This window comes from Seriola lalandi, unplaced genomic scaffold, assembly GCF_002814215.2.
Source record: "Seriola lalandi dorsalis isolate HSWRI2012SDOR001 ecotype SW California unplaced genomic scaffold, Sedor1 jcf7180002054502, whole genome shotgun sequence".
NCBI lineage: Eukaryota > Metazoa > Chordata > Actinopteri > Carangiformes > Carangidae > Seriola > Seriola lalandi.
This window is the reverse complement of record NW_019525055.1, coordinates 225,922-239,195: the sequence shown is the minus strand read 5'-3', so window position 1 is coordinate 239,195 and position 13,274 is coordinate 225,922. Positions and strand designations below refer to the sequence as shown.

Genomic DNA, 13,274 nt, shown 5'->3' with positions numbered 1-13,274 from the left:
AGCGATAGTAGCTATCTGCACAGTTTTTGTAAGTCCACATACAGAAATAATAATCCTTATTTTAATTCAACTTATTTCTTTTAAAAAAAAAAAAAGTTAAGGAGTTATATGACAAAGAAAAGCAGAAAATCATCTCTTTTGAGAAGCTTTAACTGTTTTTTTTTTTTTGTTTTTTTTAAGAAAAACTTCCAGTTATCAAAACAGTTGCAGATTAATTTTCTGTTGTTTGACTAATCTGCTTGTGCCGGCTCTATACTGTTTACTTTAAATCGTGCTGAATAAAGCCTCTTCAAACTTTGACAAACTCTTTTGAAAATGTGGATGAGCCTCTGTATGCTTAATGCTAACCTGGCTGGCACGTTTCATTGACAGGAAACGCTCCTCTGCTGGAGAAGAAGCGGAAGAGGAAACCCACTCAGAAGATCCTGGAGTACTGTCTGGAGGCGGAGGCTGCTACAGGCCCCAAGAAGAAGGTACAGCATGGACATGTGTTGTGTGTACAGCAGCTGTACAATAAATCCTGCCTGTGTGAAGCTCATATGCATCGAGAGGTGTTCATAATGTTCTCTGCCCTTGTTGTGTATAATTATGTACAATCCATTGGAACAGTAACACTAACTGCAGCCTTCACTTTAATCAGCTCCTCTCTGACACAGTGTCAACAAAACTTCAACATTTAAAGCTTCACAAAGATAAGTATTTTCTTTAAAATGCATTAGATCTGAGGTTTTCAAACTGTGAGGGGTGCATCCCAAGGTGGGCACAGGAGAGCTGATGGGTGGTGCAAAGACATACATGACCAACACGGTCATCAGCTGCAGCGGCACACACACAGCTCACTGAGGCAGTTCAGGTACTTTAAAACCCCTCACCGTCCAGATTGTCGCAATTTGCGTCAAACACCGTAGAGTCATAAATCAGGCAAACCTGAACATACAGACATGATACGCACATCTTTCGTTTCAGTATGAGTTAAAGGATAGTATTATCTCTGATGGCCATCGCAAATAAATGTCCATTAACCTGCTTAGAAATCACAGAAAACTTCAGGACTTGCTCGAGAATCATTATGTTTTTAAGTCTTCTTCTAGTTATCTGTACGTCCATGGGTTCACTGCAAACTGGAACTGCTAATAGCTAATTCGACATATATTTAGAGGTGTCAGCTTGGGAAAATGTGAACAACTATAGGCTAAAGAAAGTCTTTTGTTGCTGAGATCCACCAAAGAAGCATGGGAACAGTGTTTTCCAAAATGTAGAGCATGGGGGTTGTAACGATGGTGTTGGATGAATATGTCTGAATATTATACAGTTATATAGCTTTTGATAATGTTTCTCTCTCTATGGTCACAGGTCAAAACACTGAAGAACAATTCAAATCCTGCCCCTCAGCCAGGTCAGTAAATCATCTCATTACAGTATATTTTAAATGTATAGGTGCAGTTCACTGCACAGTTTAAACTGTCATATCTATTTTTTTCCGAAAGTAATTTCCTTTTGTTCCTTTGAATTTGTGCAGTATTTTGAAGCAAAGCAAACTGAAATCATATGTCCTGACATGAGATGATTTAAAGAAAAGCCCTGTTGGATAAATTTTGCTGTTTTAAATCTCATGAAGTTTTTCTGTCTTGTCTGTGAAAACGGATTCTAACGCCTCTTCCTCACATCACCCAGATCCAGGGCCACCGTCTTTAAAATCAAAGAGTAAGCATCCTACAGCATCCACCTCCACACTGACGACCCCAGAGGTTCCCACCCGCACACCCACGCCCTCCATTCAGACCAGTCTCGCTCCCAGCACTCCGGCACCGACCACTCCTGCGCCAGCTCCACCCGAACCCAGCCGGGTGGAGGCAGCGTCAACGGACGTCGAGGCTCCTCAGCCAGAGGACAGTAAGGCTCAGGAGGTCAAAAAGGACACCGCAGAGTCAGAGGTCAGACATCTTTACTTTTACTCACAGATTTGTTCTTCTCTTGTTCATAGAGTATGTGAGTGTGTGTGTGTGTGTATGTGATTCAAATGATTTACTGTGACTGTGCACAAACTGAGGAAGATTAGTTTTCCCACCGGCTGTTCTTTCACTCTGATAAATTTGATATCGGTCGACTGCCCATAAATTGTCAGACACACACAAGTTTGGTTGCACTTTCAGGACGAGGACTAAAAGTGTTTTATCAATGAAGTCTTTATCAAGATAAAGGCTCAGGCCCGCCTTTGTGGGTTTTATTCAAAATATAACATTTGCAAATGGCCTCAGCACTCATACAGAGATCAGCGGCCCCTACGAAGTGAGAGCCCTGAAATAAGAACAATCCGGTCTCTTATACGATGGGAAACAAGAATGTGGGAGTATCCCCCCCTTGCTGACTGTTGCTGATGTCTGGCTGATGTCCAGGCTTGACAAAAACTGAATCACTGCAACAACCAACAGGTTTTTTTTTAGTAACTGTATAAAACATTGCTCTTACAGTGCGTCAGATATTGTGCACGAATCAAGAGTGATTAAATGGTGAAACTGGCAATATTCTCTTTTCTGCCACATTATTCAAGCAGCAGTAACAGTAACGTAAGTGGATTTGTTGGGGGCTATTTTAGTCGTGGATTTGTGCCGGGGTGTGTGTGTGTGTGTTCACGGTAATGAAGGAACATGTCAGCCAGTGTAACTCCGTGACTCACTGATGTGCTTTTTATAGTTTTCAGACAACAGTAATACAGTATATCAGGCTTGGATACACAGACATGTACTTGTTAGTGGAATTGTTGTTTTGTTTCTCATGGGATTTGTTGACATTAAGAAGAATGTGGAACTTTCTCAGACTTATCCTTTAATGGGAGCAGAGCAAAACTTTTCTTTGAACACAAACTCATTCTCTTTATCTCATCTATGCGATGTCGATAAAATATATCGGCAAAGCCTCGACTCATAATCCCCAAGTATTATATTATATTATTTTACATGGCTGTGCTTGAGAAATATTTTAATATTGTGATGGTGTATTTCCCAAGACACAGTGACATTACAGAAATAATTTTACCCACCGGCATGGTGCACAAAAAAAGAGGTTATTCCTTGAAGAGTGCAAGATGTGCAAGATGCCATTCTTACAGGCATTATACAATGATGTGGCAGGACTGACTTGGTAACAAGTCCAATTAGCCACCATTTTCATTTTTCAGCCATGTGTCTTTGCTAAATAAGATTGATGAAGACGACACTTGGCTGCACTTGGCACACAATGTGGGCTCTGATTTATTGCTTTAGAACAGTGAATTTTCCCTTTGCCTCCTAAGGGTGACCCGTCCAGCTTGGCTCACAGCTTCTCCTCCATGAAGGACGATTTGTCGCTGTGCGACGACCCACTTTTACCCTCGAGGAAGATCATAGGGGACCGAGGAGGCCCTGCCTCCATGAAGGAGAACATATGTCAGGTGAGACCAATTCACTCATGTGAAATCCTCTTCAGAGATGCGTCCTCTTCGCTCTCACAAGATGTAACTTTCCTTTAGTCTGGAGTTCAAGGTTTACTGTAGCGGTGATGGAACTAATCTTCGGAGGCTAAACCAGTGGTGAGAATGTGGGTTTGCTAATAAATACAGTCATCATGAGAACCTCTGGAACAGCTGGACTTTATATGCTGTTTATTTGTACAGCTACAAACAAAGAGTGTTCTGACTCTTTTGTGTTTAGCACAGAGCGTGTAATTGTTACATAATCAGCTCCGGTTGGGAAGCTGCGGTCAGATGTTGCTGTGCACTGAATTTCACCATACTTCACCAAATAACTACTGTAGGTGTTCAATTAATTAACGAAGAACCACGTGTGAAAAAGTAACTTTGGCAAAACTAACATACAGGAAGACATACTGGAAGAGTCAGCTCTTTATTCAACTAATGGAGTGTTGAACCAGGAGTCAAACAGCCTGAGGGAGGACCTGTGTCAAACTGCACTGGTTAGATAAAAGCAGACTCTTCCAGTAGGTCAGTGTTTCCGATTCACGTTTGCGTATTTGATTTTTTTTTTTTTTTGGTACAACAGCGTATTACATCACAGGGATGACATCATATTCAATCAAACCATATAGATCAGTCATTGACATTTATTCAGCTGATGTAAGCCACAGTGTCCTCTCTGTGTGGTGGTTTTGTGATGATATAGTGATTTTGCATTAAGTTTTTGCTGTTATCTCTTATAAAACAGAGGAAAATATGGCATAAAAATCTTGTTAATATGTTGTTTAGGTTAAATCCTTCTCAACTGAACCTTCTCATGTCCTTCTTGCTCTCTGCATCTCTGGTGTTTACCTCTGTAGCAGCGCTACTATCCCACCTCCTGCAGACTGTTGTTTAGGGTCCAGCAGCCCCACTTAAGGAAAGTAAACAGTGTGAGCGTATACAGCAGGCAGCACAGCAGATGTCTAACATTTCTGGGGTTCTCTAACTGTAGTGGTTAATTAAACACACAAAAAATATGTCTTCTCCATATAAACCTCTAAACGATATAATGTGAGGTTTCATAACAAGTCAAAGTGGGTTTTACCGCGTACCCCCACTGGTGAGTATCACAACCACTAGGTGAGGACTCAAAATGCAAGAAACAGTAGTCAGAGGCAGGGTGGTACACAGGAGGTCAGTCAGGCAAGGCAAGAAAAAAATCCAAAGGAAGAAGCAACAGGCTAGGTAAATCAGGAAACTGATCATACACACACCAGATTACACACATGCTGGAACGCTTGCTACTAAGAATTAAGACGAACTGGCACAGGTGACAGGGAGCACACAGACATCATTGTCCAATCCCAATGTCCACCCTCACAGCCCTTTGTGCACACTTTACGTAAATCCACATTTCTGCAGACTTTGCCTGAGGGAATTACCCAAAGGTCATAGTGTTGTGACATTAAACACGGGGTTACCGTGGTTATCAGGGGACGCCCGGAAGCGTTAAAAAACACGGATAAACGAAGGAGAAGAAGAAGAAGAAGAACGGTTCACAAACAAGCCTGAAAGGAACGAGAAGAAAAAAGACAGCCAGAACTGTGCAGTTATTTGTCCTGTGATGACATGATGATGAATTCCAAATATCCAAATTGGATCAGATCTGATTAGACAGACACCAAAATAAAACAAGAATTGAAAAACAAATATGATGAAAACAGAAAACATAACCTAGATATCAGGACGGGACGCGACAGTCCTGCTGGAAGTGGAAAATTCAGCAGCATTTGCTTTCTTTTTGTCATTGTGGTCACAGTCTTCAGCAGGGATGTTAGCCTTGGCTAAATGATGTTTGGTTCCAGAGTGGTTTACTGCACCCGGAGAACAAACTGTATCAGCCTGTGGATTCCCAGTGAAAATCCAGGGATAGAAACTTAACACTTAACCCATCAGATTACAAGAAACGGAACCCGGGCGCACCACTTTCACAGCTACTTCGAATCACTCTTATTATGCTAAGTCTGTGTGTCTATGTGTTTTTTATCTCAGGTGTGTGAAAAGACGGGAGAGCTGCTGCTCTGTGAGGGTCAGTGCTGTGGAGCCTTCCACCTGCCCTGCATCTCTCTGGCTGAGGCGCCAAAAGGGAAGTTCGTCTGTCCTGAATGCAAATCAGGTACGTCTCTGTTTACACTTCACAGCTTTACAGTTAAAGCTTTATTCCCTGCAGTGTAAAAGTAATCCATCTAAATTAAATAAATGGATACATTAAGCAAAGGGTACAGTATCAAGGCGCAGTGTTAGTGGGACCAAAGTATCATTTTATAATTATGTAAAATATCATCTGATCATTTTAAAACTTGGCACAAAGTTGTTGAAAACCAGAAAGTCAGGTTCGTACATGAGTAAACATGTCAGAGGAAAAACAGACCAATCAGAGAGTGCCAACAGCACCTCCCAGCACCCATGCAATTGTAAAAAAAAAAAAAAAACCCATATTGAGCTCTCCAGATTGTAAGCAAGACTAGTATAGTACAATAACTTTACCTGATGAAGATCTGAGGACTGAAACATCATAAATAAAGTGAGTTCCCGAGGTTGAGGGTAAACTGACCATTTGTTGTACTGTGGCTGTTCACAAGTCGAATGGCTTCTGGAATAAAACCAGACTTCCTTCTACTTGTTTTGTATGCAGGTAATCTAAAATGCATGATGGCATCAGGTTCAAGTATTCATAGAAGACGTGTGTGGGGTCATTGATCTTGATCTTACACGCCTTTCTGAGGGCTTGTCAGTAATGAAGCTGTACTAGGGATATTTTTGTGTTGCCAGTAATTTTAGAGCCAAGGTTAAAAACCACATGCAATCAGTTCTTGTTCTTTTGACCAGAGGGAAGTAAACCAGCAAATAAATGAAAAGGATGAATAAAACATTGTCAATATTCTCTAGTGACGAAGGCAGTACAGATGCTGCTGAGCCTTTTCCACAAACACATCTCAATCCTCAAACCTCAATCTGTCATCAATCATATATATATCAATCTGTAGCTCTGGACGATTTCAACAGTTATCCAACGAATGACTGTTGGGTGAGATTATGGTGAGATTACCATTTCTGTATTTTTGGATACATTTAAAAAAAAAAAAAAAAAAGGTCTCTCACACTAGTCCACAAATGCTTGCATTATGGGTCCATGTGACTCACTGACATTTGAACACTAGTCAGCAGATTTTTACAATATGGTGAAGGTAGATAGTGACTCTGAACATGTTGTGTATCAGCTGTATACTCACTGTACCTGTCTGATAAAACCCACTGTCAATGTATGCCTATTATTATTCTTATTTATGGTGAAACCTACTACTGCCGGTTTTCACCAGACACAATTTTTTATGTTTTAGGTCTCTTTGATGGATTAGTTTATCGTTCATTATTGTCTGTAATATTTGTTTCTATGGAGATATAGAGGTTTGTAGTGTAGGTTGGGGGGAAACAGGTTTTCAAATTTTAAAAATATCCAAACAAATCTGTGTGTTTCTGTTTTAATAGTTCTAATATAAATAAAGAATATAAAAATAAAGTCTTATCAGATAAGTGCTAACATGTATTGGTAAGGTTTAAAGATTTATACTCACAACGACTAAATTACTCGTATAATGTTTGTTTTTCCTCCCAGGCATCCACACCTGCTTTGTATGTAAAAAGCGCAGTGAGGATGTGCGGCGCTGCATGATCCCCGTGTGTGGGAAGTTTTACCACGGGGAGTGTATCGCCAGCTTCGCCCCGACTGCGCCTGTGAACCGAGGCTTCCGCTGCTCCATCCACGTCTGCCTCACCTGCTTCATCACCAATCCCAACAGCGTGTCCATCTCTAAAGGTAAACAGAGGACGCTTGGGTACGTTCGGATGCCACCTTTACCGTCTTCTCCGACCACGGCCCTGACTGTCCGTTTGTTCTCTTGGTTTTGTCTGCAGGTCGTCTGGTACGGTGCGTGCGCTGCCCTGTGGCCTATCATGCTACAGACCTCTGCATGGCAGCGGGCAGTGTTGTCCTCTCCAACAACAGCATCATCTGTCCCAACCACTTCACCCCCCGCCGCGGCGTCAAGAACCATGAACACGTCAACGTCAGTTGGTGCTTCGTCTGCACAGAGGGTACGGCTTTAGGAGTAATTTCAGCTGCACCAGGCCAGATTTATTAAAGCCCCAGATTGTGTCAAAATTTGCTAAAATTATTGGGGGGGGTCAAAAAAAAGATGTATGTATGTAATTTTTCTTTCTGCTGAAGGGAGGATAGTCTGACTTTTTTCACTTTTCCTCATTCTGAATTTATATTTTATTTACTCTTCTCATGAGTATAATATCTGTCTCTTTAGCCTCTAAACATTTTTCACCAGCTAGTCACTAATTGCGTCTGTCTGTTATTCGGTGTTGGGCAGGACTGACTTAAACAAACGCTAAGGTAACGCTAAGCACACATCCTACAACAATCAGCAGTGAAAGCAATGTTGTTGTTCCTCGTGCGCTCCAGGGGGAAGTCTGCTGTGCTGCGAGTCCTGTCCTGCTGCCTTCCACCGGGAGTGTCTGAACATTGAGATGCCTAAAGGCAGCTGGTACTGCAACGACTGCAAAGCTGGGAAGAAACCTCGCTACAAGGACATCCTCTGGGTCAAAGTTGGGCGGTACAGGTGAGGGGCGAGCTGGAGAAACTGTTGATATAGGCTCAGTTTTTCTGTTTTTGTAGCAGACTTCTTTTCTTGCGTAATAAGATATGTTTTAGGGATTTTTTTTTTTTTTCGACACTGACTTCTAAAAAGTTTTGTCCCAAAAATAGACCCAAAAATATTCAATTTACTATGATGTTAGACCAAGAAAAACAGCAAATATTCACATTTGAGATTTTGGAACCATCGAATCTTTAGGACATTAATTCAGTGTCAGAATAGTTGCTGATTAATTGTCTTTCTATCAACTAATTCACTAAGAGTTGCAGCTTTAGTTCAGTGATTCCTGAACTACCTGCAAAACTAATGGCAATTGCTAATTGCTTAGTTCTAATTAGTGAACGTTAGCATGCCAACATGCTAAACTAAGAAGACATGGTCATCGTGAGCATGTTAGCATGCTGATGTGATGATGTCATCACTCAGCTGTGCCTACATGCAGCCTTACAGAGCCTCTAGTCAGTTATTTTTAAGAAGAAGTATAACACTTCACTGATTCCAGTTTCTCAAAAGTAAATATTTTCTGGTTTAATCTTCTACGATTGTAAAAACAAAGACATCTGGAGACATTACTTAGGCATTTCATATTTCAAGATTCATTGATTAACTGAAGAAATAATAGATGGTAATCAATAATGAAAATGATTGTTGCTTGTTCTACATCCCAAATTATTCGATTTTAACAAGAAAAATCTTCTTGTTACGACAACAAATTACTTTATCCCATCAAACCAAAAGCCTTTCTCATCATTACTCAAAATCAACACAAATCACTTTTTTTCGTTGTCTCTTAAGAATATAGCCACATCATGCTCCAATGAAACCAACATTTTCTGTTTCCTACAGATGTGGGCTGAACAGATGATGAGAAATCTGAAACAGACACAGATCAGGGGGAGACATGACTCCTATAACTACTGTAAACAGACACTTTTCATTAAAACCTTAGTCCAGCATTGTTGTACAGTTCTGTTTTTTTTTTTGTGTGTGTTTTTCCACACCGCTGTAAAGGTGGTGGCCAGCGGAGGTCAGCCATCCCAAAACCATCCCAGAGAACATCCAGCGGATGAGGCACGATGTCGGCGAGTTCCCTGTTCACTTCTTTGGCTCCAACGACTACCTGTGGACCTACCAGGCCAGAGTCTTCCCTTATATGGACGTGGACGCCAACAGCAAAGAAAAGATGGGGAAAGGTGTCGATGCCACCTACAAGAAAGGTATCCAGTGCGTTCAGCAAAATGGCTTCTTTAACAGATCCTGAAAGTGGAATTCGACATTTGTTTTTTTTTGTTTTTTTGAGTCAATTTAGTTTTTTAATGTAGTGTTTCATATGTTATTTGTTTTGTCTCCAATTTGTACTTTGTGTGACGACCCGACTTCTCTGGCTGTCGATCTTCCTCCTCAGCTCTGGAGGAGGCAGCTGTGCGATTTCGAGAGCTACAGGCAGAGAAGGAGCTTCGGCAGCTTCAAGAGGACAGGAAGAACGACAGGAAGCCCCCTCCGTACAAACATATTAAGGTCAGGGATGGAGACTTGCGATCCACCTTTGTCTTTCTTCAGTCCAGAATACTGCGAAAGTTTTCTTCAAAAGCGAAGCCGTCGTATCTGCTTGAGTTCCAAAATTTGATGTTAAATTATAGCCGTCACTTTAGCTTTCGAGATACATAGCTGGGTTTTATCCAATAACGCCACTTCCAAGAAACACTGAAATCTGTCCAACCAGGCTAATTTGCTGCACTTAAAATGTAAAGTATCTTCTGGAGAGCTGCTGTCCGATGCAAGCAAAATGAGGCTCTTTTACTGAGCATTAGTATTCTTAAAACAAAATAATGGAAAGTTTTACTAAATAATATCAAGTCTGATAGACCTGAAAGATTATTTGATATATTGACTCAGTAACAAGCCGTGAATGTGTTCAGTCTGCTGTTCAGAGGAGAGTTCATGTTTGCTTCCACCTCTCTGACTCATTCAGGTGAATCGTCCAATAGGAAAGGTTCAGATCTTTACGGCCGACCTATCGGAGATCCCGCGCTGTAACTGTAAGGCGACGGACGAGAGCCCGTGCGGGATGGACTCAGAGTGCATCAACCGCATGCTGCTGTACGAATGCCACCCACAGGTACCCACAGAAACGCCTCCATCACACCCACACAATGATTAAGAAACTCCATGGTAACACATTATAAAGCACGTTGACAGCGGACAGTATTTTCACAAATCAAGACTAAATTAAACTTTTACTACAACTTCATTTGATCCACTTTATTTATAAAAATATAGTACAGTGTGGTCTTAAATGGCTTCCTTTGCTCTCTTGCAGTGTGTTTGATCCAGCCAGGTGTAAAGTACCCCTGCATCATATATGATATTTTGATGATGACCCTCTGAACTTGCAGGTTTGCCCGGCGGGTGAACGCTGCCTCAACCAGGCGTTCACCAAGCGTCAATACAGCCAGGTGGAGATCTTCAGGACTCTGTCCCGAGGCTGGGGGCTCCGCTGCGTCCATGACATCAAGAAGGTAAATACAACACCATGAATAATAGCACTGCCAATGCTAATGCTACTAACGCCGGCGCTTCTACATCAACCGGTGCAGAAGCTAAATAATGAACTTTCCCCCGTGTCGCTCTCTCCCAGGGTCAGTTTGTGAGCGAGTACGTCGGAGAGGTGATCGACGAGGAGGAGTGCAGGTCCAGGATCAGACACGCACAGGAGAACGACATCTGTAACTTCTACATGTTAACTCTGGACAAGGTACAAACTGACTGCAGTTTGTACTAATGCTATAAATGGATACACAACCATACATGCTTGTTCACATATGAATGTACTATCAGTGTGAGCCTGAAACAGAAAACTAAAAACTGGTCTGACTTTTGTTATTTAAGATCATCAAAAATGGAAAAATAACTGTGCTTTCCTGTTTGTATCTTGAAGTGCGTAATAATGGAAAATCTTACCTAAACACAACTTGCATAAAGAAACCCGATCTCTGTCATAACCACCGGAGATAGAGATAGAAGTAGAGGATAATTAGACTCGATCCAAAATCCATTCAAACTGAACAGACGCGAGACCGGTGGAAGTAAAACAAAACTCTTCCCAATTAGACTGATTATAAATTGGACCTCACTCAGGTTCTGATCTTAACACATCTACTGGCTGGAGAGTGTTTCATTAAATTGTTTATATACACAGAGCTCCAGTAGCTTGGGGGCAAGTATGCAGACCATGACCCTCAAGGCCCTGATTCAAGTCGGATTGGAACCTGTGTTACGTCTCTCTTCTCCTTCTTTCCTGTTATTTCTACTGTTTGTAAATAAAGGCACAGAAATACCCAAGAAAAACAGCTTATTCAAACATTCTTCCATAGTTGTGGTGCAGTTCGTCCTTCATGACAGGATCGCCAATTTGCCTCCTGAGTGACTTTCCTCTAGAAACAGATGTGCTTCTGTTCTGTTGTCCGTGCCTCATTTAAATGGAACTCCAGTGTGTACTGCCACCAAGCACTAAATTATCAGACAGATCGGCAAAGTCAATTTCAAGGTCAGGGAGAAATACCAAACTCGTTCATAGAGGCACCATGAAAATAGAGCCCACTTAACTGTTAAGAATATGTACTGTGCACTGTATGCTGCACAGAGTGAGAGTACAGATATTATAACGTCTTTGTGTGCGTGTGTGTGCGTGTGTGTGTGTGTGTGTGTGTTAGGACCGGATCATCGATGCTGGGCCGAAGGGGAACGAGGCTCGCTTCATGAACCACAGCTGTCAGCCGAACTGTGAGACCCAGAAGTGGACGGTGAGCGGAGACACCCGGGTGGGACTGTTTGCTCTCGTCGACGTTGCTGCAGGTACGCCGCTTCATCTAGTGTTGAAATAAATTTAAAAAAAAGGACCACTTTAATTGGGTGGTTTTTATAAAACAACAACGATCAGTAACATCATTCACTTTTCCTGGTGTCATATTTTGAGCATCCACTTTTGAAATATGTGCTCTCTACATGAAATGATATGTAAGATACTTGATACTGCAAGATACAGGTGAAAACCCTGAAGCCTTCCTTATTCCGTATGTTAAATCCACTTTGGGCAACAAGAAAAAAAACTGTTAAATGGAGAAAACAAGTAAATGATGGAACTGTATGTGTGGATATTTGATTTTTTTAAATTTTTTGAGAAATTTAAAAATATTGAAATAGTCTTTTGGTTTGTTATTAGACTGATGAAGCCTCGTAGTGAATTCAGCTAGCACGAGTTAGTCAGATCAAGTTGCGGCCTCCTTCAGTTGTTTGTGTGTGTCTGTTCAGGCACAGAGCTTACCTTCAACTACAACCTGGAGTGTTTAGGGAACGGGAAGACAGTCTGTAAATGTGGAGCACCCAACTGCAGCGGCTTCCTGGGCGTCAGGCCAAAGGTGAGGGGTGGTGACGTAAAATTACATGCTACTCGGTTTGTTAAACAATTCATTGAGGTAAAAGTTAAGTGTGGAATTGTGTCGACGATTTCTTTGCTCTGTGGATGAAGGAGAAGGTGAAGGAGTGTTGGGGTGAAAGATCAGCTCATAAAAATTAGCTTTAGTTACGAACAACAATGAAAGCACCACTAAGGTTCTTGTTTTACTACTATTCATCAACCTGCCCCCCCACCCCCCTGCAACCAGAACAACCCTCCATCCGAAGACAAGGGTCGGAAGATGAAGAGGAGAGGCCACGGCAAGAAGAAGAACAAGGTGGTGGTGACCAAAGAAAGAGAGGATGAGTGTTTCAGCTGCGGAGACGGAGGACAGATGGTTTCCTGTAAGAGACCTGGATGTCCAAAGGTTTACCACGCCGACTGCCTCAACCTCACCAAGAGGCCTGCAGGTCAGTGGCTCCGCGTGGATGCTGTAACACAGCAGGTGGTTTTGGTGTTTGTTTGTGTTTGTGTTTGTGTTAGTACGGTCTGTGTGTGGTTTTCCTTGGAAACATGATGAAGAATAATTAAGTTGTTTTTGGCGTTTTGGGATGTTTCGCAGTCAGAGAGAAAGAAGGGCGAAACACAGGTGTGGTAGAAGCTATATGGGTAGATTAAAAAAACAAATCAAGTCAATAAGAAGAAAATACTTTTTTTTCTG

At 41.8% G+C, this 13,274-nt stretch overlaps 1 protein-coding gene across 2 annotated transcripts in view; it reads left to right on the top strand.

Moving 5' to 3' along the window:
* The window catches only part of nsd1b (nuclear receptor binding SET domain protein 1b), a 28,158-nt gene that overhangs the window by 12,567 nt on the left and 2,317 nt on the right, over nucleotides 1–13,274 (top strand). For both annotated transcript variants that reach the window (XM_087175802.1, XM_087175803.1), the window contains exons 8-23: nucleotides 373–473; nucleotides 1,354–1,396; nucleotides 1,675–1,934; nucleotides 3,293–3,430; nucleotides 5,486–5,609; nucleotides 7,110–7,310; nucleotides 7,409–7,588; nucleotides 7,965–8,121; nucleotides 9,169–9,374; nucleotides 9,563–9,675; nucleotides 10,130–10,276; nucleotides 10,554–10,676; nucleotides 10,796–10,912; nucleotides 11,871–12,012; nucleotides 12,469–12,575; nucleotides 12,822–13,023. In XM_087175802.1, the coding sequence (XP_087031928.1) occupies nucleotides 373–473; nucleotides 1,354–1,396; nucleotides 1,675–1,934; nucleotides 3,293–3,430; nucleotides 5,486–5,609; nucleotides 7,110–7,310; nucleotides 7,409–7,588; nucleotides 7,965–8,121; nucleotides 9,169–9,374; nucleotides 9,563–9,675; nucleotides 10,130–10,276; nucleotides 10,554–10,676; nucleotides 10,796–10,912; nucleotides 11,871–12,012; nucleotides 12,469–12,575; nucleotides 12,822–13,023 (2,361 nt within the window). The remainder of the gene's footprint in view (nucleotides 1–372; nucleotides 474–1,353; nucleotides 1,397–1,674; nucleotides 1,935–3,292; nucleotides 3,431–5,485; nucleotides 5,610–7,109; nucleotides 7,311–7,408; nucleotides 7,589–7,964; nucleotides 8,122–9,168; nucleotides 9,375–9,562; nucleotides 9,676–10,129; nucleotides 10,277–10,553; nucleotides 10,677–10,795; nucleotides 10,913–11,870; nucleotides 12,013–12,468; nucleotides 12,576–12,821; nucleotides 13,024–13,274) is intronic.